This window comes from Fundulus heteroclitus, chromosome 16, assembly GCF_011125445.2.
Source record: "Fundulus heteroclitus isolate FHET01 chromosome 16, MU-UCD_Fhet_4.1, whole genome shotgun sequence".
Taxonomy (NCBI): Eukaryota; Metazoa; Chordata; class Actinopteri; order Cyprinodontiformes; family Fundulidae; genus Fundulus; species Fundulus heteroclitus.
The window spans coordinates 26,693,915-26,721,860 of NC_046376.1; the positions used below are offsets into that span (position 1 = coordinate 26,693,915).

The 27,946-nt window shown below is 43.3% G+C and overlaps 1 protein-coding gene across 3 annotated transcripts; it reads left to right on the top strand.

Moving 5' to 3' along the window:
- The first annotated feature begins 1,364 nt into the window (after positions 1-1,364).
- Positions 1,365-27,888, top strand: sp100.1 (SP110 nuclear antigen, tandem duplicate 1). 3 transcript variants are annotated; one of them, XM_012873130.3, is made up of 16 exons: positions 1,366-1,690; positions 8,647-8,821; positions 10,230-10,442; positions 11,973-12,089; positions 12,318-12,451; positions 12,554-12,598; positions 12,688-12,727; positions 12,815-12,880; positions 12,970-13,104; positions 13,884-14,023; positions 17,538-17,606; positions 17,742-17,875; positions 24,729-24,846; positions 24,934-25,008; positions 25,186-25,329; positions 27,362-27,888. In XM_012873130.3, the coding sequence occupies exons 1-16, from the start codon at positions 1,547-1,549 to the stop codon at positions 27,446-27,448; spliced, it is 1,836 nt and encodes a 611-aa protein (XP_012728584.2). In that variant the 5' UTR covers positions 1,366-1,546; the 3' UTR covers positions 27,449-27,888. The 3 variants fall into 3 exon arrangements, with proteins under 3 accessions (XP_021177504.2, XP_012728584.2, XP_036004597.1); XM_036148704.1 differs by having other exon boundaries at positions 1,367-1,690; positions 12,973-13,104; XM_021321829.2 differs by lacking the exon at positions 27,362-27,888 and having other exon boundaries at positions 1,365-1,690; positions 24,966-25,008; positions 25,186-25,209.
- The last annotated feature ends 58 nt before the right edge of the window (positions 27,889-27,946 follow it).

A 27,946-nucleotide genomic window follows, 5' to 3' on the forward strand; every position in this document is an offset into this window, starting at 1 on the left:
ACCACATCCCCTCAGACTGTAACTCCCTTCTCTCTGAGTAAAGAGACTCTGAATATTACTTGGTAGAGTAGTTTTACTAGCTTTATGTAATAGCTAGTTATATAACATTCTTTCCTGTTATAGTCAGCATGTATGGAGATATAGTCTCCAAAATGACTAAATACTGTACAGGTGCTAGTCATATAATTAATAATTATTATTAATAATTGAACTTAATTGATCTCACAATGGAGAAATTCACTTCTGCATCTTAACCCATCCCCTTGGGGAGCAGTGGGCTGCCACTGTGCGGCGCCTGGGGAGCAATCTGGGGTTAAGGGTCTTGCTCAGAATATCATGAATATCATGAAAAAGTTGATTTTCACTATCAGAGCCACCTGGGCTCTCATAACACATGAGCCGATCGACTCCATGCCACGCCACTTTGCTGCAGTAATCCAGGCTGTACCTGCTAGGGCTGGACAATATAGAAAAAAAGCATATTGATAAAATAGAAATCCTATTGATCGATATTGATGATTATGAAAAAAATAAAAACCTATTTAAGTGCAGACCTAGTTATTCTGTTGCTTAATGAACAAACACTGATCTCAACCCTTTATTCAATCAACCTTTTACCAAAACTTCAAGTTTTTTAAAAAAAGAAAACAGAACACACACTCTTTGAAGGGGACAGAGCTTGGTGATGGAGTGTTCCTGGGTCTGCGTTTGAAATTGGATGGGAGGATGGAATGACTGTAGAGTTAACCTACATTATAGACTAGAATGCAAAAGGAAGGAAAGGTGTTCTAGTTGCGCTGACCTGGATAACTGAGAATTTGCACAGACTAAGCTGTTCTTCTATTGAACTTTTTATTGACCCTTTTTTTTCTGTTGCACCACATGTCTATCGATGGTTATATATTCTTACTGAATTATCGTCCACCCCTGGCACATCCTCATACTTTTCATGTTCATGCTTTTCAGTTGGCCGACATTTCTGGAAATCTTTTTTTTTTCTTGTATTGGTCTTAATATTTAAAATTTCTAAGATACTGAATTTGGGGATTTCATTAGTTGCCAGTTATAATTGTTGAGATGAAAAGAAATAAACCCTTGAAATATATCAGTCTGTGTGTGATGAATGAATATAATATACAAGTTTCACTTTTTGAATTAATGAAGAAAAAAAAATCTAAATTGTCACAATATCCTAACCATATGACCATCATTTGTATATCTACAGCTTCTACTTTGATTTGTTTGTGCCTGTGGGTTGCCATGCAGGGTTTCCCGATAAACCCAGAATCACTTTCATTTTCGAGACGTCACAGGAGGAGGAACCAACACAGCTTGTGTGGGCAGATCCACCTCGAAGACTTTAGAAGTTCTTCCGGCCAACCCCTGCTGCGCTGCGGACAATAGTTCAGCCAACACGCCTCTTTCACCGCTTCTCTTCAAGTCTTTTGGCCCGTTTTTGCGCTCGTTTAAAGCTAAGTGCGCAGCAGCAGGAGGAAGCAGAGATCCCCGGAGAGGCTGGGTGTGCAGGAACCACAACCGACCAGTGATGGACCCGCTGGACTTCCTGGAGCCCGCTGAGCTGCTCAACTACTTCCACACTCATAAAACGGAGATGTCCTGCATGGAAACCCCGCACAGCTTCCTGAGCCAGCTCAGGGATCACAACCTGATCCCGGAAGACAGATACAAGGTAAGCCATGTTGTTACGACGTGTTTGTTATTGCGTGTTTACACACCCACAGACTGCGCGGGAATCAAACACGGACTTGGGACTCGTTTGATCCAACCGGTATTGATCCTTTCCGGTCCGAAACTGTGTAGACTACGGGATGTAATACCGATCCGATACTGTTACTTTGTGCAAATGGACCTAATGTGTCTGGTAAATGACAATAATAAAACAGAGCTCTCAACTCTCACGTAATGACCGTGTGACACACGCATTTCAAGCCAGCACGGTCCGGTACTGCGTACACAAGGGGGGAGGACGGCCGTCAGATAAAGCCTTCATTCATTGTTTATAACAGGGGTGTCCATTTCTTTCGTTACATGTGCCAAAAGAAACCCGAGGGCCAAAGAATTAACATTTAAAAATAAAAAAGTCAATTATTTACCTTATGTTAATTTTCTATGATCATTTTAAATAAATAAGTCAGATTTGTTGCAGGAAATGACTGTGTAAATTAGGATCCATAATTTAAGAAAAGGGGTTTTGCTCATTTGTCGTATTCATCCTGTTTGCTAATTATTCTGAAAAATGTCATTTGACTCTAACAACAATGAACTGAACGTTTTTTGTTCTAGCGATATAATAATAACTGATTTGGGTCAGTTCTCTGAAAACACTTGCTGAAATTAGCCAATTTTAATAATCGAATTCATTCAGCAGATTTTAATGCACAAAAAGTCTGCGTTTGAGTAATTAAATATCATTGGATAGATGTTACTATGGAATTAAAGACACTGTCAAAAGTGTGTTTATTAAAAGATGAATACTTTGTGTTGTAGCTGCTTAACATCTTTAATTGTAGGGTTTTAACTTTCCTGCTATAATTCTGCCCTAATTAAAAACTAAAATCTTCCATCTGCATCAGCCACCTGTGCTGGTGGACCAAATCTTTCTGAAATGCTGTTGGGGGGCCACCCAAAACCAGCACAGGGGCCACAAATGGCCCCCGGGCCACACTTTGGTCATGCCTGGTTTATTAGTTTCGTTTTTATTAACTCTGCAGTTTTTTAACTACACGCGCCGTGTTTCTGTGCCTCAACGCTCTTACTTCTCCTCTCACCTCTCTACCCTCAGAGCCAGGGGCTTTTATCAGCGGCCAGCCTTCAAAACGTAAACCACTGCCTTTAATGTCCTTCCACCCGATGTCCCAATTAAAGTCAATAGGAGAGTTAGTAGTTGCGTTTCATGCTATTTTGTTTAACGACACAGAACCAGCGGTGCTTTGGTGGGCTGCTGCGCAGAATTACGTTACATGTAATTTAGGTATGCACTTTTAAGTGTAATTTTAAGGAACTTGTGACATCGGTGGCTTCAGCTCAGACCCGTCATTCTTCCTGTTCCCTCTGATGGAACCCTTTACAGTCTTTATTTATGCATTTTTTCCCCCCACTGTTTATCCCTCGCGCACAGCACTGTTAGAGAAATGTGAATGTAACATTTTATTTTTATTAAGTTGGGCCGTTTTATAGAGAGGTCAAATTCAATCAAATCAGACAGATTGGTATAACAGTTTCCTATCTAAGGAAACCCGGTAGATTGCATCTAAGTCTTGACAAGCAGCATTCACTCCTCCTGAAAGAGAGAACGGGCCCCAGAACTACTTTGGCTCAGAGTTTAGCACTTGTTTACTTCCTGGTTCCTGAGCCAATCATATGAGAGTTCCCGGGGTTCCCAAAACTGAGCGCAGCTTTTGGTATTTTATTTTGGCAAAAGATCAGCAGCCTGCAAACATGGAAGCCAGTAAGAGAGGTGAACCAGAAATAAAACAGAATATAATTCTCCTGTGGTAGTAAAAACTCAGTGGAGTTTCACAACAACAGCAGACCTTTGAGTAAATGGCAGGTCCTCATGAAAGGCATTGTGTATGTGTTGTTCCGATTTTAACCACTAGGTGTCATTACTAAGTATGTAATGAAAATTATTTTGACATAAATAGCTAAATGAAATTAAAATGTATTATCTTCCAATTTAACAAAAAAAAGTAGAGCTGGTCCTTTGCATGGGTTCTTCTCTGTTTAAATGTTGAATTATTTACGCACTTTTCTCTGGAGAACTGAAAGCTATATGCTCTAAAGACATGTTTTGCTTCTCTGTAACACGGGTACAGAGATTGTGCCATGATGGACAAAGGAGTGTGATCATGCGACTCTAGAAACAAAGCTTTTAAAAGGCTGAAAAGGATTTGCGGTACTCAAAATTGTATATAAAAGGTTACACGGAAGAATATAAATTAAGATAAGAACATTTTGGTGAGGGATTTGCAGGTCATGATGAAGTTGAAAATAAGGAGAAAGTAGAAATGATGGTCCAACTTTTTATTCAAATCTATAGAGAATTATTTAAAAGAAAAGGAGAGGTAAAACAATTTATTAAGTGTACTATTTACCTAAACTGAATTAAATCAAGCACATCACAAATGTGAGAAATCAGTGTCCAGAAAAGATCCAAAGTTATACTATGGCAAAACACCTTAGTGAGTCATCAGAAGATCTTCTTTAAGACTTTTATAATAGAGTCTGGGAGGAAGGAAAACTACCAAAATCTTGAAAGGAAGCAACAGTAATCTCTCTACGAAAACCACGACAGGAAAAAACAAAACCAAACATGTATAGACGAACCGCTTTAACGTCTTACACTTGCAATACTGAAAATGGAAACGATGATAAATTAAAGATTAGCGTGCTTTATTGAAAAGAAATCTGTCAACTATCAAAGTGGTTTTAGAAAATTAGGAAATACAGTGGATCCAGTTGCATGATAAAATTCGTCAATGCAGTTTTTACAAACAGGAATGTCACTTCATATCAATATGAAACTATTTTAATGTATATTGTGACAGCGGCGCAAGAGCTAAAAGTTTGATCTGTAACTGGTGGGTTGCCGGTTCAGACTCCCGCTCCGATTGTCTTAGTTGCTGTGTACTTGGGCAAGACGCTACACCGGCTTTGCCTTCTGCTGGTGGTCAGAGGTCCTAGTGGTTCATATTATAATATTAACTTGCCCATTCCTCAATGTATTCTGACATCCGCAGTAGTATCTTTGAGAAACGACATCCCTCGTCGGGATTTGACCAACGTTCGTTGAGTCTTGTCAACTAAACCATGACGTTCTAATGTGGAATGAGCACAGTTGTAGCACTCTTATTCTTACCCATAAAATATGTCTCAGATTAAAGCAGAGAAAATTGTGGATGTTATGATACTTAGACTTAGACAACTTTATTGTCATTTTGTATGTACAAAGGGCATACAGAATGAAAATTGCACACAGTTTCCGACAGTGTAATGGTATTTCAGGTGGAATAAGGCAGCATTACAATACAATACATATTAATATGTACTTTCCCTGAAGATAAATCTATAGGTAATGTGCAATTACAGTGTTTATAAGTATATCTACTGTGCTATAGAGCTTTGGAGCGTGATGTCAATGTTGTAGTTGTGGTTAGTAGCGCAGTGGGCCGTGGGATTTGAGTGGCATATTGAAAAGGCCAAGTAAAATTGCAGAAAAAAAATGTCTCTTCTCCGCATTAGTAGGTTGATAAAATATACCCATGGTATTGGGTATATTTTACCCATGGAACTTGTTCTATTATTGAATGTAATGTCCGGTCACACGACCAGTATGGTAAAAAGATAGAAAATTATCGTTGACTACAAGAGTGAAACAGTTTGGAGAGCCTGTGGCAGAAAGAGACTGTAGTGGAGGAGGTTGAAGGAGAGCAAGTCGGAGGATCTGTGGAGGAAACCCCTAGAAGAGGAGCTCAGTGAGGCTCATTCATTCATGAACCAGCAGCAAAGAGACAACAAACACAATGTCAGTTGTGTAAATACAGAAGAGCAGAAATAAACCGCTGTTACAGGAGAACAGGGAGCTCAGGTAAGAGCTGAATAAAAAAACAGACGGACAAAGACATCAAGGATGTCGAAAAGAGTCAAATATTATACAGGACTTCCATGTCTTCTCATTTTGTTAGCCTTATTTGACAGTGTTAAACCTTTCCTGCAGGTATACATTTTTTTTTAAATTTCAAATGGTTCATTTGAAATTGCCACAACGCCATCTCAGTTTTTGGGAACATTTGGAAACCGTGTAGCCATTGTTGTTGACTGTTTTGAAATACGGACAGAAAGGCCCTCAAATTTAACAGCCCGTGCACAGTCCTTTTGTCATTGCAAAGGTATACACACCATGAAATACCTTTTTGGTATTACACCATATGGGATTATTTCTTTTATTTTCTAGGGACAGGGTGGTTGTGCATCTGATAAGCTCACAACAGAAAACTGTGGCCTTCTCTCCAAATTGTTACCCGGTGACATTGTGTTAGCTGACAGAGGCTTTGATATAAAAGACAGCGTGTACTGGGGTCAAAATCCCATCATTCAATAGAGGGAGATGTCAGCTTGATGCTAAATATGTTAAAGACACACGAGCTTTAGCACAACTTAGAATTCACATGGAAATAGTGTTTGGTTGCAAATACAAACTGTAGTGTGTCTAGCAGAGGAGACAAAATACTCAAGATTTGCTGGTGTCTTTGTTTTCTGGACGGCTTCTCTTGGCTGGTGTTGAATCTAATCTATATATTTTTTGGTCAAGTATCTTCTTTTGAGAAGCCGAAGTACTGTGATCAATTGTATGGCCAACCTCTGGATGAATCTTGGTCAGATTGCCAGGTAGCATCCTGTATGCTGGGTCCTCTGTAACAGTTTTTGTGCCTTGTAAAAGATAGGACCATACAAATAAAAACATCTTTACATATGTGCGTGTAATTTCACAAATAATCTTTCAGTTGGATGATTAACTTGGTTGCAATAAATAACTTTATGTAAAAGAATAAACATGACATAACTTCAAAGAGGTTATCAGCTAGGTTGAAGGCTAATTTCACCTAATATTTCAGAACTTTGAGCACCTTTGATTTACTTGTTTAAAAACTACAAACACTTAAATCCTGATTATTTTTTAATTTTATTCATTAGTATGGCGTAATCTAGTCCGAGTTTGAAATGTCTATGTTTTTTTGTTTTGTTTTGTTTTTAAACGAGCAGATTAGATATGCTCAAGGTAGGTAAAAACAATCACGTGGAATAGTTTTTTTGTATATCGGTTCAGAATGCACTTTAAAAATCATGTGCTCACATTTTAAAGTATACATAAAGCAGAAAGGAAAGGCTGATTGATTCTAAAAGTGTGTACATTTAGCAGATATGCATAATTAAGGAGTCAAGAACAACATACCTTAGTTTGAACAACCATGTATTCAAAATCTGTTGGTTTATAAATGTCCATATTGTGTACTCAGCTATTCGTAAATTGAACATGCACTTCCTTAGACTTATCATTCTTAAAACTGTTGGCGGTGTAAGAACTGTCACCACAGAGTATGGAGAAATGTCTGGGGATGTAAGTGGAGGTAAATGGTCGGGGTCTCTGCTTCAATTTTTCCGTTGAAATGTCTTGGCATTTCCAATCTTAGCTATGTACAGTTATTTGGCAGCTGGCAGAAGTTTGTCTCAATACAGTCCATCTGGTTTTGAGCTGCTTTTCTGCATTGTGTAGGAGAATATACAGTAGTAGTGGTAACATCGGAATTCATATCGTTTTGGTCAGTGTGGCCTGCATAAACGGCGTCGCCCAGCACCGTTTGATGTAAAACATCCAACAATGCAAAGTGACTTTGGTTCCAAAGCTCAATACAGAAACAAATCAGAGTTAACATCAGCGATAGCAAAGAGGTGTATAGGAATAAGCTATAGAGTAAACCGCAGAGGAGCAATATCAGAGATGTGTGGTCAGGGATGAAGATCACAGGCTTCAAGCCGAAAGAAGATCGGATAGATGGAAGTCTGGACGGAGCAAAGGCTGTACATATTCTTCAAGAGATTCAGTTTAGGAGCAGGCTTACAGCTTTCTGCTAAAACAATAGGGATAAGGAGAACTACAACCAGAATACATCAAAGATGTTTACAGGGACAGACCAGAGGCAATTTAGAGAATATTAAGGCTGTGGCTGTGGTTGTGTTAATTGTTTAAGCTACAAAGGCTGGAAGACTGAGCTGATGAAGCAGCAGACCTCCAGGGCAGCTCATGTTGGTTTGTTGTGTCATGAAGTCATTTTGGATATTTTGTGAGCTGAGCATGTTATTATTGTCCTTCATTGTTTCTGATAATCAGACTGAATGAAGGAGTCCAGCACAGCTTTTCCCTGCTAATGTAGCTAATGTAGAGACAAAGCAAAGCGGGCCTGGGGACCAATCAATCAAAACTTTTGACATAAGGGGGGGGACTAATCATATATCACATGCAAAAGAGGATCATCAGGCTGCGAACTGCTCGTTTGTACTCAGATGACTGCTTATAGTTCCCTAAGGGCTGAGTCTAACAAGATTGTAAGTGGGGCACAATGGGCAGTTTGACTTCACAAAAATGGCTTCCTGTACTCCCCTCTCCAACCAACATTCTTCCCTATCCGGGATGAGAACGATTTCATTCATGAAATAGCGGCCGCTGGTGTGCAGATGAGAGCAAACTGACGAATCTTGGCCTGAAGTTGTCTCTCTTCTGTGCTGGGCAATCCTTTTGGCCAGGACCTACACATCAGTTTTTTTTCTTCCTGGATTACTGAAATGCATCAGGGCATCTTCCAATTTAGTTAATCGTCCTTTTTGGTTTTCAGCAAATAATCCAATTTTTTTTTTAGAAAAAGATGGCAGCAACTGTCCCATACCAAAAAACTCTGACTTAGTCCTGTGTAAAGAGATGGAAAACATTAAACAAAGGCAGCGGGAACAAATGTTAAGATTTACATAACTAACACTGTCGACGCTGCTGAACTGACAAATAATAAGAATTTTTTTGCAAGTTTGGGTTATCTATTGCTAATTTCTCTCAATGTGCTTTTGTGTTTTCAGAAGATAATCCGAATGAAGAGTAAAAACAATTTGAGAAGAGCTGTTTATGACATCTTAGACTGGCTTGAGACAAAGAAATCAAAGTACATCCGGGTGTTCTGGAGGTGTGTCTTCAAGGATGTTATGATGAACCAGTATCACACTCTGAAGCAGCTGCACAAAGGCCTCATGGATGGTAAGAAATATTTAAAGCTCTCACAGATGCTTACCTAAAAATTGTTTCACTGGACTCTGACGAACTAAAATGAAATAAAGCAATAGAAAGTAAACAAATAAAGTAATATACAAAAGTAAGTCACCCAGGGATAGTTGTATATTTCAACACATAATTTAGTTATAGTGCTGGGAAAATATGCCCTCTAACAGATTGCTTCTGTTCCCTTTTTTTTCCCTTAAAGGTTTTAAAGCAAAAAAAAAAAAAAGTCAGACAAAGAAAACTCGAGTAACAAAATTCACAAAATGAAATATGGTTTTAATTATTATGGGAAATAATGAATATTTCCTTTGATAATATAAAAACAAACTTGCTGAAGGCATCACAGAGCAGTGCACTGTTTACAGAAGCAATGGTGAATGTAATTGTTTCAAAACGAGTTCAATAAAGTTTTCTTTTAAAAAAACATGAAAACAAATTTAAAATGCGGAACAAAATGCGCGTCTCTCCTTATTATTAGAAAGCTGTTGAGCAATGGAAGCCGACAATATTAAGACCACATCATAGCAAGATGAAGTAAGTTAAGAAGAAAGCAGCACGTCTACTAACGACCGTCCTTTATGGAGCGCTAACTGCTGCTACTGTGAGTGGATGTAGTGAGAGACAGGAGAGTGACGTAAAAAACGGGGGGGGGGGGGGGGGGGGGGGGGGGGAGGTTGACAAGTTCAGAATTGGGCTGTTCACACTGCAGTGAAAAAAACAGATATGGGTCACATATGGACAAAAAGATCAGATTTGGGTTGCATTTCCATGCAGTGTGAACGAAGCCTTAGACATGGAGGCAGGGAGTTTCACATAATTCAATGTACACCTCTTCCCATATAAGGAAGAATTACACTGCAAAACAAATAAAAGAATAACTTTTCTCACTATGTAGTAGGTGAATATTTCTGGTTTTAAAATACGAGGCCTGATTCTCTTCAGCCTATTTATCAAAATGTCAACATGGTCTCTACAGTTTTTTGAATAGTTAACACTTGGCATTCTGGTTCTTGCTCCTGATGTGGCTTTAAATGTATTTGAAAAACTAGTTTTCTTTCTAAAAATTATATAGACACTAATTTACTTATTACTAAACCTACATTCTTTGGTAAAAGACATGGGTTCATAATAAATAACTTGTTAATGTATCTCCGGTGTTGAAGAAAAAAAAAACTTGACCTTAAATCTTAACCTTTATTCAATTCAGTTAAATTTTATTTATATAGCACCAATTCAAGAAACATGTCTTCTCAAGGCACTTTCCAAAGTCAAATTCAATCACATTATACAGATTGGTCAAAAAATGTCCTATATAATTATCCTTTATATACACCTTTATTGTTTTCCATCAGTAATTTGTACATTGTCAAATTTCATTTAACCACAGGATCTTACCACTTCGACTCAGAACTACCCTCGAGAGTGGAAAGTGAAGAGAGTGACGAAAGAGGAAGCTCGAAGCTTTCAGACAGAGAGCAGAAACAAACTAAGTCCCCCAAAAAGAAGAGGAAAGTCAGAAGCGACGGCGATGATGAGCAGCCTGGTCCTGCAACAGAACAGTCTCCAGGTCAGAGGAAGAAGCACAAGAAAATACATTACTGTAAGTCACCTCTCTTGTGCTTCGCTTTTGTTGCTATGTGTGCATCTCTGTCAGGATCTGTTATATGCTGGATATCCACAGTTTTCACAATGTTCCGTAGATGTTAACAAGGTGGCTCCAAGTTGTAGTTTTTCATAGCATCACTTGAAAGATGCAAGTCATTAATTAGAATATTAACCAAAAAGCAAATTAAATTCAGCAATACGGAAGAAAGAAAGCAAAGAAGGAGGGAGGGAGGAAAGGAGAGAGCATGAGGAAGGAAGCAAGGACACAATCTAGAAAGGAAGGACACAATTAAGGAAGGACACTTGGAGGGTAGAATTTGATTAAGGATGATAGAACAAAATTAATTATACGTTTTAAGGCTGGTTCACACGACAGGATTTTAAAATAGTCGGCCGATTTTCAAAGCCTGAGAGGCACCACACGAAACGGTAAAAAAAAAATCCTAGATAAAACACGTTTGCTCTTACAGTGTGTGGTGTCCGGTCAGACGGCGAGCTCAACTCACCACACACAAACAGACTTCACTTCTGATAATTCAGATGTCAGACGGGAAGTCTTGCGAATCCTCTCAAGATCATGGACAACGAGGAAGAATAATGGTGATAGTATGTGGACTGATTTTAACAGAGAGAAAAAAAAACATAACAAAAATAAAAGGCATTGGTTAAAGAAGCAGAGACAACGTGACTGGGGGCTCTACGCCTGCATCACTATGAAATGGAGGCGAGTTGTTGTTTTTTTTGTTTTTTTCTCTCTCTCGGGGAATCCCTCAACGTGCTTTCTGATTGGCTACACGTCACATTCAACAGGTTCTGTGCTCATTTGCCATTCGTCCCCGATTTTAGGTCGGAGTGGTCCCGACGTTCTACCGAGCGGACCCGATCGCTCTTAACACACCACACACGGCAGGATATTCTCTTAAGATTATTTAAAGAGATACGCTGATAATCGCCGCCTCTCAGAAGAGGAAGATCGGAGTGAAAATCAGGCTAAAAATCCTGCCGTGTGAACCATCCTTTAGACAACAGGATAGGGAAAAATATCTGGAATTTTTTTTTTTTTTCCACACCTTGAAAACACTAGACACAAATTCCATACTTTCCCAGACTGCAGAGTAGCCTTGAAGGTAACATGGTGCTGTGTGTATCCCTGGTTTGTTTAAGGCACAAAGTGTCAGAAATACAAATAAACAGTTTATTCTTGGAGCTTCCAATAGGTCTTATTTGTGTAGCTGCCATGTCAGTGAGCCTGCGACTTTCCAAGCCAGGTTTCTGGGTCAACTTTGCTGCCCGTTCTGTTGTATTCGGCCAACTTGGAACTGCATGTAGGAGTTCCCACCTTTGAGAACCGTTGTTTGTCCACCTGTTTAATAGACAGTAATAAACAGTTTACGGTTTATTACGACACAAAGCGTTTTTTTTTAATACAGCAGCTACACTGGCTGAATATGTGAAATGTCTTATAATACGAAAAAAGTTACAGTTTGAAAATATAAACTCCCAGTCAATTGTTTTTTTCCCTCAGCTTCTCCAAAGAAGGGAGAGACGAAAGATATTTGGACCTGGCCCCTCTATAAGACCCAGCTGCCTGTGACCTGTGGAAAGGTGGAGGGGATGCTCCGACGAGAAAGACTGGCTCAAGGTCGGACTGCATGACTAAAGCTCAATGTTTGAAGGATCTGCTTTCATACAGGAGCGTTAGTTTTCTCTATCCTTTGGGTAGATGCCATTACCAGCAGGGAACCCAAAGGCTTCTTTGCATGTTAGATAAATAAAAATAGACAGCTACCTACGTTCATAAACTTTTTGTCATTTTTTCAGGAAGGATTTAGGTGAAAGAATCGATCAGTTTGTTTTCTCAACGTTTCAGGCCAGGAATGCATTATGGTGGACAATCGGTGGTTCACTCCCGCTGAGTTTGAGAAGTTCGCCGGGAAAGAAAGCAGCAGGAACTGGAAGCTAAGCATCCGATGCGCAGGAATCCCTTTGGGAAAACTTATTAAGGTTTGTTGAAACGCAGTTCTAGAGCTGTGCATTATTTGTCGAGCTTGAATTTGTGGCTTGCTGTATCACCTAAACCACATGCTGTTGGAAATTCCTTTAAAGGAGGGGCACCTGAAGGCAGGAATCTACAAAAAAAGAAGAAAACCGGTAAAAGAAAAACAACAAAGAAAGAAGTCCTGATCATTCTTTGATTGAATTATTCTTTTCTCATCTATATATACACATCTTCCTTACAGGCCAAGCAATCCCGGTTTCCTACCAGTCGCTCAAACACAGGTATGTTGCTTCAGAACCAACAGGGGGATTCTTTGTTGCTTTTTTAAATTTTTTTTTCTGAAAATGTCCTTTTTCTCCCCCTGTCAGATGAAGAGGACAGCGAGGATGAAGAGAGTCCCCAGGAAGCAGAGGCTTCGACTGGTGAAGACACAGGTGCTTGTTTCTACACAGCATTAGTAAAATCAGGAAGCTGGTGATGTTGACTCAGTATGTATCGTATGGATGACTTTTATCTCACAAAGGAGAAGAAGAAGAAGAAGAAGAAACGGAAGAACGGGTTGAGCCGGCAGAGGTCAGCCCTGATCATGACAAGAGGATGTTTAAAGTGACGTGTGGAGCTTTAACTGGAACTTTGTACAAAGATCGGTTTGGATCAGGTATGCACGTCTTACAGCAAAAGAAACATCCATAAGTTTTAAACTAAACAACAGTTCTGCTGTCATAAGCTATGCTTACGTGCACAAAATTTCACTAAGACGTATTCGGATTAAATAATCAGATTGTACTGTTTATATGGGCACACAATCACTTAGTCCGATCATAAAGTGCGTGTATATGCAGCTGGCTTTACTCAGAATATAACCACTCGACATGCGTTATCAAATTTCGCTAAAAAACACAGAAGAAGTACTTCCATCTTTGCAAAATAACAAAACAGTAAATAAAGCAGTATTATACAAGTTTGTTCGTCTTCCGAGCGCCCAGGCTGGACTTGCATGGTGTTCTAATTACGGTTGAAACGTTACTGAGTAAGCAACAATTTTGAGCTCTGTTATGTTTTCGAACAGAAAGGTTGTATCGATAGCCCTGACAGTTTTGCTTCCCGACGTAGTTCCACCACTCAACAATGCGGAAAGACGTCACGTTAACGTCGGGCGCACATCTGCACTCGGGTCGGTTTGCCACATTCGGAAAAACTTGATTCTGACAAGCGTTTATAGGCACGTTGATCGGACTCTTTATCGGCATAAACCACTCCTCTCATTTCATTCTGATTGAGCTTAATTATCATTATATTCCGATTGGCTTGTTTACATGACGCATTTTTGTTCCAATCGACCCATTTATTCTGATTACTTTGTCCACGTAAACGTAGCTATAGAGTGTGTACCTATATATGAAATGTCTCTGGTGTTATCTTCATTCCCCCCATTAGGGAAATGTGGCAAAAGTGTTCGCACTGAGCTGAGCTGGATGACCCCAGTGGAGTTTGTGAATGTAGCGTTAAACCAGAGCGATGCCTCCTGGAGGAAGGAGATCCTGTATAAGGGAGAACCCCTCAGCGTTCTCATAGAGGTAAACCTGGCTCGGATGACATCCTAAACCCCACATGACACTGTCATAAATGACTGATTCACTGTGCCCATCAATGCAAATTCAAAATTAACTTTTGCTTTGGTTAATTCTATTTACTTTTGAGGGTTGCTTTTTAAAAAAACTAGAATAGCACCCAGAATAGCACAGCTGAGAGTTGTTTCAGGGACAAAAGAGTACTTAGTGGAGGCAATCGGACTTTCACTCAGTTTCTCTGAAAATGATTCGACATCTATACAGGAGCGTTTGTCAGTTCTTGCAGGGCTGTGCAATAAATCAATTTAATCGATTAATTTGAATCTACAATTTTTTTAAATTTAAATTCTGGAAAATCAGGGTTTTATTTTGCAAATTCACTCATTGGGCTTCCAAGAAGAGAATAGCATGCATTGCCAATTATATGTTTAGGAAAATATATAGTCAAAATATTGTAAAGAGGACTTTAATTCACTCATTTACAATTTTTTTAAGCCAGTTTAGAAGTTACACAAGTGAAGTAAAGCCTGTTCTTAGCTCATTGTGTAATACCACTAGCAGAAAACATTTTGTTATATTTTCATTGCTTACAATGGCAGCTTGTATTTAGTTGCACTTTGAATTTAGGTCAACTCCCAGAGCAAGTTTTTAAAATAACTTCTTTTTGTAAAACGAAAAGGAGGGGGGAAAAAAATCGATTAATCGGATTTGGTACAATCTGAGATTTTTAAGCCATATGGCCCAGCCTTAAGTTCTGGTGGCTGCCACCTGAGCAATCTGTAGTTGGAGCGCTGCTGTTTTTAAGGATATGGAGGCCCATCCTCATCCGCTTTCATTGGGATTCTGGTGCTGAATCCTAATGAGACTGCTTATTTAATCTCTTTGGAACGTGTTGGAGGACAGAGCTGTAAACATTGGGGAGTTGGAAGCACAATCCCCCCACTCAGTGTTGGCATTTCTCTTTTGGCCAAAGTGGCTTCTTTTACCACTTTGTCAAACCCTCTGTCCTCTGTCCAAAATCTGGACATCATTGTCTTCAAAAGTGTGTCCTTTGTTCTTGAGGTGCAGGTGGACTGCTGAATCTTGCTCTGAGCTGCTGGCCCTCCTGTGCTGTGCCGTGCATTTATGTAGCTGTTGTTCTGTTTCTCACATGTAGGAGTCAGAGCAGTGTTTGCTGCATTTTTTTCTGTCTTTGGGATTAGGCAGTTTATGTCATAAGCCCTATTCACACGAGATAGACATTATCTGGGGACTCCATGTAATTTAAAAAATGACCCCCTATGTCTGCTTTTCATGTGTCGCATTCGCATGGGATAACAGAAGTCTGAGATTTTGCTGAAATTTATTGATATCTCACGGATACAATGTTAACGTGCTGCACATTGCGAAGCAGTGTGAAGCAGTGTGTGAGTTGATGTTAAAACTACTTTGCTGGCTACAGCCACAGCTCTGTGCTGTGTTACTGTCAGCGCCGGTCGGCTGTATAACAAAAGGCAACAAATGGAAGAAAATTATTCTTACTGCACAGTGCAATGCATGATGTGATTCACCATTTGCATGTGATGCTGCTCTTCTCTCCAGCCCTTTTTTGATGCTGTACGTTACGGGCTGATAGAGTGTTGCTGGACGGGGCTCAAAAGGTTTTCTAAACACTCCAATGCAGCCTTCGTTCTTTGCCAAAAGTAAATAAAAATACACCCAGGAAACAAAACCTGCCTAATCACGTATTGGATCACAATCATTTCTGTCAGGACCTGCTGACAGATATTGAATAACGTGTTTGCGTCTCTCCATTGTCTCCTCTCTTAGTCTAACACAGATGACGTGTTGCTTTTTCAGTTAGTTTTGTTGGCCAAACGGCCAGTTCGGATAACCACAAGATTGTAGTGACTTCCTGACATAATTGTGTTCCCTTTTTTTCTGCTCTGGCTGAGGTAATGTTGTCTGCCCAATAACCGCCTGATGAGATAATAATCTCTGTGTGTAGGTGTTCCCTTGTAAGCACAGAGTGCCCTGCTTTCCTCCCCCTCCTCTACTGATTGGCAACAATAGCTGACACTGGGGAGTCAGCCATGTTTCTGTCTGTTAAAGTTGTCTCAGAGACAGAGGTCCAACAGGTCACAAATCTGGTTTGGCGTTAAATTGCTTCTATCTTTTAGTGATTCATCGTGTTCCTGCTGAGTCCTGACAGCGTTCACTGCCTTTGATGTAGGACAGAAGGGTGTCGAAATGTTTTCAGAAAAACTGAGCAAAGGTCCAGTTGCCTCTGATTTAATTGCTGCAGGCAAAAATGGATTTCCGAAGAAACTTAGACTTCAAGATCAGAAATATACATCAGCTACACGTGTGCATAAAAAGCTGCTGCCTATAACTGTTTTTTTTATGGATTTATATGGTAAATCAATCCAAATAAATCTGACAGTATAAGCCATTTAGCTCCATAATATTTAGATATTCTAACTGAAGCCAAATGAGATTAATTGAGTATTAAAGTTTTCCACTCATCATTGAAGAAATAGGAGCAACTACCACTGGAGTAAAAATAAAGATTGTACGACGGAGTATTAGGGCCACACATGAAGAGAAAAAATATTTTTGCCATGACGAGATTAAACTTGACATGGCGACTTTAAAGTCGCCATGTCGACATTAAACTCAACATTTCGAGAATAAAGTTGAAATGTCATGTCGACTTTAATCTCGACGTGTCGACTTTAAAGTCGCCCTGTCGACATTAAACTCGCCATTTCGAGAATAAAGTTGATATATCGTGGTGACTTTAATTTCGACATTCCAAAGTTTGGAGAAAAGAGCAACCGCGCTCCACAGCTGCAGTCTCTGCGTTTTAATTAAGTGTGAAGGTAGTCTTTGCCGTGCTGCAACTGTATAATCATCACTGGAAGCATTGGCCTACCAATAATGTAACGTCTTTCCCTAGTGATGCTTACCCAGGTTCGCAGTTCTGAATTTGAGATTCTCGAAATGTTGAGTTTAATGTCGACATGGCGACTTCGTCGTAATATTGGCATCTTGAAACCATGCAGGAATAAAATAATTATGCCCTTCCTATGTATTTAGCTTTTATTTATTTTATCAGAGTAAAGAGGGTGGATATGAAAACATGGTGTTAGTTTTTGTAAGAAATTCTGAAAGCTTTGCTTAATTATTTTCCCCCTTGACTATTTTGCAGGAATTTATGGTTGGCCTGTCAATTAAAATCCCCAAATACTGATCTTTCTGGTTGTGTAGTGAAAAAATTAGCAAAAGTTTAAGGACTTAGAATAATTCTGCAGGGCGCTGTATGTTGTGACTCACATGAAATCAGTGGAGCTGAGAAGTAGGCAGTTTCACGTTAGGTTTGGACAAGCCGAGTGATGCTGCATCATGAAACTGTTTTTGAGCTCTAATAATGAGTTTGAATGTAACTTGGGGAGATAACAAGAGAAATGTCAGTAGTCAGTTATGGTCAGACACCACAAGCTGCAAAACAAAAACTGATTATCATTTTTTTCTCTTTCAGGCAAAGGTCTTGATGATCCATTCATTACTCTGCAAATGCAAACTGTGCAAACCAGAACCTCAAGACCTGGTAAACTTGTTGATCAGTTAGTTTTACGATGCATTTATCCTGCAATGCTCCTTGGTTTGCATGAAAAGAAAGCTATAATATGACAACATTACATTATGTTTGAATTTAATTGTTATGGACTGATTGACTTGGCAGGAAAATCAGAAAAATGATGATGAGTGTTGCGTCTGTAAAACTGAACGAGAGGATAAGTTGGTGGTCTGTGATAGCTGCCCAAGATCATTTCACCAGGACTGCCATTTGCCTCATATAGACGACTCAATTGTAAGGTAAGAATTACCATTCTTTTTCTAAAATTATTTGATAGTCTCATCATTTGGAAACAACCCTTATTTTACCTGTTGGGTTTCGTGGAAGTATCTCTAGGCATCCTATGCGGAGCTGAAATCTATTTGATTGTTTTATATTGTACATGTGGGGAAGTAAAGAAAAATAAGTTAGCATTTCTTGATTTTGTGAGTTTTCGATTTAGAGGATGACCTTTACCTAATTCACAACAACAATGTGTGAATTAGCTCTTTTCCACACTCATTAATATTGAAGCCGATAAGGACTAGGTTTAAAACATGCCCCCCTCACTCACACAATATGCAAATTGTGAGCCTAAATCTGCTCTGCATAAAATAAACTGTACCAATAAGACAGTTATCAGAGGCAAACAAAGTGAACAAGGTACAGGGAGTGATTTTAGCACAACAGCTTCAGAGACAAAAAAAGACCACTTTCAAAACTCCTCTCAGCTCTCTTTGCCCTGACTGCTGCGGGGCTCTTAGGACATGGCGGCGGCAGCAGCTGTGGTGTGCCTGTGAGACAGCACTGAGGGAAGTAGGGACTAGCTCACACCAACTCTTGCTGCCGCCGCAAAACAGCAGCTACAGAACGATTTGTGCTTTCACGTAAAGTCACTATTAACACAGAAATACTCGCTAGTCTTGTTACTAGGTGCTTTTTAAAATCAAAGTTGCTGGAGTGGTCTCAATAGTCCCTAAAAGTAGCAACAAAGATGTTAAATGGGCAACACTAGACTGTTGTCTCCTACCTTCTGAGACCAGGGCAGCCCAGTAGCCACTAGCAAGTTGTGCAGCTAGACAGGAAGAAGCAGTCGGTGCTGGTTTTTCAAAACAAAGCACATTTTAATGTTTCATATCTAAATATTTGTAATGATTTGTGACGAGAGAACCCAAAAGTAAGCCGGACACTGAGCTGGAACTTAAAGAAAGGGTTTTAATAACAAAATCCAGGTGGCAAAAGGCTGATTCAAAAAACAGGACAGGTACGGACCGACAGACAGGCAGGATGGGAACAAAAATAATCAGAGGCTGGAGAGGGCTTACCGCAGACTGGCGCGAGGGGTACACACAAGACGTTCCAGCAACAAACAAACAACTAAGGCAGGCTTAAATAGGAGAAAGGAACAGGTGAGAAGGGCGGGACCAATAACCAAAACAGGTGAAAGCAATAGAGGGAACATACTGACTAATAAAGAAAACCCCTAGGCAAATAAAACCAAGACTAGAAGGCTACAAACAGACTAAGCACAAATCAAAACACCACAAAACAGAAATAAATCCTAAAACAGAAAAGTTGACTAACTGAAAATAACCAAAACCACAACAGAACATTACAGAGCCCCCCCCCTCAAGGGCGGATTCTAGACGCCCTACGTCTCTACAAAGAAAACTAAATAAAAATCTGACCGGGCGGGCGGAGGGGGCTACAGGCAGGAGGGTCAGAAAAAAGACAAAACAACCAAAACAAGAGTCCAAAACAGAAAACAACCCACATCGGGCGAACCTCAAAAAAAATAAAATAAAGAGTCCAAACAGTATACGTGACCGTCCCGAAGGACGGTCCCGGCGAAACAAGATCTCCGATGGTCGTCCCGGAAGACCAGCTAGACGTGACAGGGTCTCCGGCGGTCGTCCCGGCGGATGGCCCAGACGTGACAGACTCTCCGGCGGTCGTCTTGGCGGACGGCCCAGACGTGACAGATTCTCCGGCGGTCGTCCCGGCGGACGGCCCAGACGTGACAGACTCTCCGGCGGTCGTCCCGGCGGGCGGCCCCGACGTGACAGATTCTCCGGCGGTCGTCCCGGCGGACGGCTTAGACGTGACAGACTCTCCGGCGGTCGTCCCGGCGGACGGCCCAGACGTGACAGATTCTCCGGCGGTCGTCCCGCCGGACGGCCCCGACGTGACAGATCCTCCGGCGGACGGCCCCGGCGAGACAGGTTCTCCGGCGGACGGCCCCGGCGAGACAGGTTCTCCGGCGGACGGCCCCGGCGAGACAGGTTCTCCGGCGGACGGCCCCGGCGAGACAGGTTCTCCGGCGGACGGCCCCGGCGAGACAGGTTCTCCGGCGGACGGCCCCGGCGAGACAGGTTCTCCGGCGGACGGCCCCGGCGAGACAGGTTCTCCGGCGGACGGCCCAGGCGAGACAGGTTCTCCGGCGGAAGGCCCAGGCGAGTCAGGACCTCAGGAGGCCGCCGGCGGAGCAGGGCAACAGAAGGCCGTCGGCGGAGCAGGAACCTCATAGACCGTCGGCGGAGCAGGAACCTCAGACCCCGACTCCTGAAGGGAGAGAAGACAGAGCCGGGTTCCGGACTACAGGCTAGGGGCGGCGTCGGACTACAGACTACGGAGGACGCCGAACTACGGGCTAAGGCGGGCGCCAGACTACGGGCTAAGGCGGGCGCCAGACTACGGGCTAAGGCGGGCGCCAGACTACGGGCTAAGGCGGGCGCCAGACTACGGGCTAAGGCGGGCGCCGGACTACGGGCTAAGGAGGGCGCCGGACTACGGGCTGAGGAGGGCGCCGGACTACAGGCTGAGGAGGGCGCCGGACTACAGGCTGAGGAGGGCGCCGGACTACAGGCTGAGGAGGGCGCCGGACTACAGGCTACAGGCGGCGGCGCCTGGTTAACAGCTACAGGCGGCGGCGCCTGGTTAACAGCTACAGACGGTGGCGCCTGGTTAACAGCTAAAGACGGTGGCGCCTGGTTAACAGCTGCAGGCGGCGGCGCCTGGTTAACAGCTACAGGAGGCGGCGCCTGGTTAACGGCTACGGAAGGGGGAGCCTGGCTACAGGCGACTGACGAAGGAGCCTGGCTACAGGCGACTGACGAAGGAGCCTGGCTACAGGCGACTGACGAAGGAGCCTGGCTACAGGCGACGGAGGAAAGAGCCTGGCTGCAGGCGACCGACGAAGGAGCCTGGCTACAGGCGACTACCGAAGGAGCCTGACTACAGGCGACTGACGAAGGAGCCTGGCTACAGGCGACTACCGAAGGAGCCTGACTACAGGCGACTGACGAAGGAGCCTGGCTACAGGCGACTGACGAAGGAGCCTGGCTACAGGCGACTGACGAAGGAGCCTGGCTACAGGCGACTGACGAAGGAGCCTGGCTACAGGCGACTGACGAAGGAGCCTGACTACAGGCGGCTGACGAAGGAGCCTGACTACAGGCGACGGAGGAAAGAGCCTGGCTGCAGGCGACGGAGGAAAGAGCCTGGCTGCAGGCGACTGACGAAGGAGCCTGGCTACAGGCGACGGAGGAAAGAGCCTGGCTGCAGGCGACCGACGAAGGAGCCTGACTACAGGCGACCGACGAAGGAGCCTGGCTACAGGCGACTGATGAAGGAGCCTGGCTACAGGCGACTACCGAAGGAGCCTGACTACGGGCGACCGAAGGGGGAGCCTGGCTACAGGCGACTGAAGGGGAAGCCTGGCCGCAGGCGACTGAAGGGGGAGCCTGGCTACAGGCTGCTAAAGGGGGAGCCTGGCTACAGGCGTCTGAAGGGGGAGCCTGGCTACAGGCTGCTAAAGGGGGAGCCTGGCTACAGGCTGCAAAGGTGGGAGCCTGGCTGCAGGCTGCTAAAGGGGAAGCCTGGCTACAGGCGACAGAAGGAGATGCCTGGCTACAGGCGACTGAAGGGAATGCCTGGCTACAGGCGACTGAAGGGGAAGCCTGGCTGCAGGCGACTGAAGGGGGAGCCTGGCTACAGGCTGCTAAAGGGGGAGCCTGGCTACAGGCTGCAAAGGTGGGAGCCTGGCTACAGGCTGCAAAGGTGGGAGCCTGGCTACAGGCTTCAGGAGGCCCCGGGCTACAGGCTTCAGGAGGCCCCGGGCTACAGGCTTCAGGAGGCCCCGGGCTACAGGCTTCAGGAGGCCCCGGGCTACAGGCTTCAGGAGGCCCCGGGCTACAGGCTTCAGCCAGTCCTTTAAAAAAGAATAATCGCCCAATCAGTCTCTGGAGGGGCTCCGGGAGTGACAGCCAGTATAAAAACTCAGACAGCTGACTGTCACATAGGGTGAGTGGAGAGGCTGGAGGTGAATGCTTATGTGGAGATCCAGAGACTCTAAGGTCTTGAAGGCAACTTGACTTCTTGGCCCTCCTCCGAGACCCTAGGGGTCGGCCAACCCTTCGAGGAGTTGGGCGACGTACGCGTCCTCTTCTGCTTCGGCAGGGAACGTGATTGCCCCGACCCCCCTGGACCCAACCAGTGTGGGGAAGTGACTGACCCTCCTGGGTCGACACAACATGGTCCGGCAGCGGACCCTCCTGGGTCTCCACGTCGCCGGACGGCGACTGATCCTCCTGGATTGCTGCGTCGCAGGACGGCGACTGACCCTCCTGGGTCTTGAGCGGAGGCGGGTCCTGCCGGACGCCCACTAGGGAACTGGGCGGAGGCAGACCCTTCAGAACCCCCTCAGAGGGGCTGGACAGAGGTGGGATCTCCTGGACCCCCTTGTAATGCTTAGACGGGGACGGACCTTCCAGGGCTCCGTCTTGACTCTGAGGAGCTGGTTCAGGTGCCGAGGCGTCGGCCGGGTCTTCGGGGACAGGATCAGGGGCCGAGGCGTCTTCCGGACCATCGGGGACTGACTCAGGGGCCGAGGCGTCCTCCGGACCCTCGGGGACTGACTCAGGGGCCGAGGCGTCCTCCGGACCCTCGGGGACTGACTCAGGGGCCGAGGCGTCTTCCGGATCCTCGGGGGCTGACTCAGGGGCCGAGGCGTCTTCCGGGCCCTCGGGGACAGACTCAGGGGCCAGGGCGTCTTCCAGACCCTCGGGGACAGACTCAGGGGCCGAGGCGTCTTCCAGACCCTCGGGGACAGACTCAGGGGCCGAGGCGTCTTCCAGACCCTCGGGGACAGACTCACGGGCCGAGGCGTCTTCCAGACCCTCGGGGACAGACTCAGGGGCCGAGGCGTCTTCCAGACCCTCGGGGACAGACTCAGGGGCCGAGGCGTCTTCCAGACCCTCGGAGACAGACTCAGGGGCCGAGGCGTCTTCCGGGCCCTCGGGGACAGACTTTGGTCGACTGTAAAATGACCGGAGGGCTGACCTGTAATGTTCCTCCACCTCCTTTAATTTCCTCTCCAGCTCTTCAGAATATTGGGCAAATAAGGCCTCCCTAAGACGCTTAATCACCGGGGCAAAGGACCTTATTTTGTCTTCCAATAAACTGTGATCATCATCAGTGGTACCACTAGGAGGAGCTGTGGGAGCAACAGCACCGGAAGGTGGAGGACGCCGGCCCGCCGAGCAGGAAGAAGCCGCAGCCCATCGTTTCCTCCTCCGACGACATGGCTGAGAAACTTGCTGCGGAACTGGTGCTTCCGGCAGAGTCGGCTCCGGGAAAAGATCCGGGCGCAAATCCCGCACCACCTCCGCGTCGACCTCCATAAAAAACTCTGGTTCTGGAACGAAAGGAGCAGGGGAGGACTGACAGCGGACGTCCGGTGAGGGGACATCTGGACGCTGAAGGGTGAGTGGAGTGCTAGCCTGAATAAGCATAGCTCTTCCTGAACGGAAATAACGTGTCGGCTTTGGGTTCATTGTTGGCTGGAACGTAATGTAATGATTTGTGACGAGAGAACCCAAAAGTAAGCCGGACACTGAGCTGGAACTTAAAGAAAGGGTTTTAATAACAAAATCCAGGTGGCAAAAGGCTGATTCAAAAAACAGGACAGGTACGGACCGACAGACAGGCAGGATGGGAACAAAAATAATCAGAGGCTGGAAAGGGCTTACCGCAGACTGGCGCGAGGGATAAACACAAGACGTTCCAGCAACAAACAAACAACTAAGGCAGGCTTAAATAGGAGAAAGGAACAGGTGAGAAGGGCGGGACCAATAACCAAAACAGGTGAAAGCAATAGAGGGAACATACTGACTAATAAAGAAAACCCCTAGGCAAATAAAACCAAGACTAGAAGGCTACAAACAGACTAAGCACAAATCAAAACACCACAAAACAGAAATAAATCCTAAAACAGAAAAGTTGACTAACTGAAAATAACCAAAACCACAACAGAACATTACAATATTTATAGGATATATGTGTCTATATGATTTACTTGTTTTAACACATATACCCCTCTCTGTCACACTGTTACGCATATGTCCTGCATTTCAAGGGTGTACAGAGAAAACTTCCTTTAAGAAAAGGATGCTTTAGAGGTGACATGTACGCTGCACTTACAGTATGTAATGGAATATGCATAAATATCACACATACTTTGCAGCAGTGACAGCAAAAATATTACCTAGTCCCATGCCACTTCCTGCAGATGCTCTGTCTGCACTGATGAAAAATCCCTCATGTCTGCATGTTGGATTATGTGACTCCAGCAGGGCATTGATGTTTCACAAAATGCGTATTATTTTCTCCTGTTTAGACCCACATAAAAGTATACCTACATAAAATGTGTTTTAGATTGGGTAACGTACATCACAACACTTAAATAAACACCCAAACTATTAGCTATAGTGAGTTCGCTCAGGTTTGTTTTACTGTAAATCTTTTCTTTACAGTACAGTGTAGTACAGTGAAAACAGGACACAAGTATATACCTGCTGCCCAAGTTGTACTAATTAGTGTCATAGCAGAATTATGCATTTAGAGACAGCAACTGCCTATACAAAGACTAAAAGATTTTGTAACAAACTTTTATTGTATTACCACTCAAGCCTGTGTAACATACCAACATTTTCGGTGCACGTATTTTGTATTGGAAGGTGGTTAATTGACTCTTTAATCCTGTTAACACAATGGGACAGATATGGAGAAAGGTTTATATTCCCTCAGAGTTTTTTTATATATATATATATTCAGGGACGATGGCCAGTGGCTTTGCACATTCTGTGTTTTCAAAGCCAACGAGGGGTGCCGCTACCCTGACAAACAGAAAACTGAAGTCGTCATGTCCCGCCAAATATCTCAGCATATGCTGGTAAGCATCTTTTTCTCTGTTCTAGTCCGTATATAAGCACCTGCCACTCTGATACGCTGCTGCAACCCATCTCTCTTTCATGGACAGGAATGCCCATATCTCCTCCTCTGTCTGTGCAGTGCTGATGAGGAGCAGATATTTTCCACCAATCCTGTGGAGTATGTAAGTCGTTATCCATGTCTTTATTAATTATATTACAGCACTTAATTTATGTAATTCGAAGACAGTGCAAAAATTATGGCTGTTCTATTTTATATCTCATTATCAACACATCTCATGTGAACACTTCTCATCTTAAAATGATGTAAATGAAACACAATTTGTGCTTGGCACCCACAGTTACAAAGCTACTCCAGTATTATTAAGGCTCCAATGTGGCTGGAGAAGATCGCCGATAAACTCCAGAGGAAAGGATACCAGACTGTTGGCGAGTTTGTGTCTGATGTTCAACTAATTTTCTCCAACTCTGCTACATTCAATAGGGTAAGAAAATGTTGAAGGTATAAAGAGATTGTCTAAATGGTACAGAACAGTAGCTTATGTACGAGGTTGAAAGGTACCAGCTATAAGTTGGACTCACCTCAACACAAAGCTTGGGCCCTGGAGCCCAGCTCCTGAAGAGGGCCTGGACTCTCCCCTACTCTGGAGTTGCTCAGGCTGAGAGGCATCTGGTAGTAATACTCACAAGCCCTCAGCTAAGCGCCTTGATTTTGGATTTCCCAATGAACAAGAGGATCACCTATTTTCAACTTCAAGTTGCAAAGAGGGAATCTAATTCAAAAAGTTTTGACATAAGATTCACAATTTTTTTATGCAAACACAAATACATTTGTAGCCTGAAGTTATTAAAGTTCCACGTTAAGTAGCATATGATAAACCACGTTAAACCGAATTTATGTACATAATCAATTCAATAATTATGTCATAATCTGTCCAAATTCCTTAAAAAAAATGACCTGGCAAGCCAGATTGATAATGTGTAGCACTCTACGTTCTGCACAGTATCAGTCTGGGTCTGCTCCCATCAAATCTGTCCGGGGAAAGAATTTGGGAGCTCAGTGGTGAGTTGCGGTTTGGCTGCTATGCACCACTTTTGCTATCTGCATTGCCAGTTTCCCTGTCTCCAAAATGAGCGTACATATGGGTCAGCATTGCCATGAAGACGGCACAGTTTTTTACTTTTTTTTTATAGATCCCAATTTTTGCGTGGAAAATTGACGTATCCAAGTTTCAGATCCCGTGTTGTGCATACGCAGGCTTAATAAATGAGACCCTTGGTCTTTTCTTAAGTTCTTTTCCAGTTATTCTTAGAGAACAAATGTTTTCTAACCTGGCCAGTCAGATTGATAATGTGTAGCACTCTACGTTCTGCGCATTATCGATCTGGGTCTTCTCCCATCAAATCCGTTTGGGGAAAAGAGGGACATTTTGCAGAGCTGATTGGGCAAAGCGATGCCTAGTGCCCGCCTACCAAAGGTAGGTTTTAGCCAATCACGGAAAATGTTGTAAGTAACAGATCCGTAACAAGTCACACTGGTCAAGGCACTTCTTGCTGTTCTTCTTTCAAAGAAGAAATCATGGATTCTGATAAAACAGATGTGATAGCAGCAGCTACACTTGCGTCCTCCTGCGCTGCCATGTTTGTTTTGGTTCGGCTGTGGGACCGAAGCCTCTTGCTTTCGTCACAGCTGATATGTCCCGTCTTAAACCACAATAACGCGACGTCATTGGCCCAGCCCGTTTTGGTTCTTTCTCGAACGGTCGAGGCAGGAGTGGGACAAGATGGATTTTCATGTGTTTGTGAACACACAAATACTGCGAGAATTCAGCTTGCAGGCAAGGTTATAAAAAATCTGAAGGAGAAATGTTTTACTTGTCCTGTGGAAAGATGTTTAACACAGATTAAAAGATGCACTGAAATCTTGTGTTTCTGAGAATCAAGATTAAATGCTGAAATTATTACACTTTGTTTAAGGATTACATGGGGAAAATAACATGGATTATAATTAATGTAGTCAATACTTACTTTTAATATGGGTCACATTACAGTCAATTTCCTAATAATTTGCGTAAAAGGAAACATAGAAAAACCGAGTCTAGTTTTAATCTACTGCTACAAGAAATTGAACATTTCAAATCGTATCTAAGCTGATTAAAGGTTTCAATTTTAGTAAAAGTTTACTTTTTTTAGTATAAATATGTGATTCTTGTGCACATTGCACACAACCGTATTTTAATATCCAATTTAACAATGATACTATATTATTTTGCGTGTTCGGTTAAGAAAATATAGCGCAAATGTAAAAACTAGATCTCATCTCATTCCAAAATGAGAAAAAATTGGATTTTAAATCAATGCTCAAATCCCTATGAATTTTTTTTATTAAAAATGTAGATTTTTTTTCACTATTTTTCCAGCTCTTTTCTTCAGTCATATCCCTTATTGATCCTTTAAAAAACATCTATTTCTTATTAGTAAACTATTGTCCTCTTAAACCTCTGTCCTCTTTTACAGAACAATCCAGAATACCTTGGCATGGGCGAACAGCTGAAACAGTTATTTGAGCGAGAATTTAAGAAGGCCTTCAACATCCAGGACTAGTCCACAGACTTTGGATGAGCTCCAAAACTCTTCACCCATGGACACTGGCTATAAATTAGCAAATCTTTGTTATGATATCACTTTTGTTGTTCTTTTTTTTATCTAACTAAGATTCAGTCATTCCCCCATTCACTCACACATTCACATGCCGATGGTGGTGAGCTATGTTAGTAGCCACAGCTGCCACGGGATAGACTGACAGCAAAGCGGGAAATTCAAATGCGTAGGTTATCTCTGGGGACTCCGGCTGCAGCCCACAGTCCAAAAACATGGCTGTTATTAGGTCATTTGGTCTCTCTAGATTGCCCCTACATATGAGTGTCTGTGTGCACCGTTGTTTGTCCTGTGCATCTCTGTGTTGCCCAGGGATGGACCGGAAACTGTCCAGGGAGTACCCTGCCTCTTCCCCGAAGGCTGTTGAAGATATTCACCACACCCCCGCCAACCCACCTCCCCAATATTTTTACAAATATTTATCTCTATATGTTTTAATCTCTA

Bases quoted from the DNA above. Each gene is read 5' to 3' on its own strand.
- sp100.1 (XM_012873130.3), top strand. From the start codon at position 1,547: ATGGACCCGCTGGACTTCCTGGAGCCCGCTGAGCTGCTCAACTACTTC. The intron at 8,822-10,229 runs GTAAGAAATATT...ATTTAACCACAG, and splicing joins GCACAAAGGCCTCATGGATG to GATCTTACCACTTCGACTCA. The intron at 12,090-12,317 runs GTCGGACTGCAT...TCAACGTTTCAG, and splicing joins ACGAGAAAGACTGGCTCAAG to GCCAGGAATGCATTATGGTG.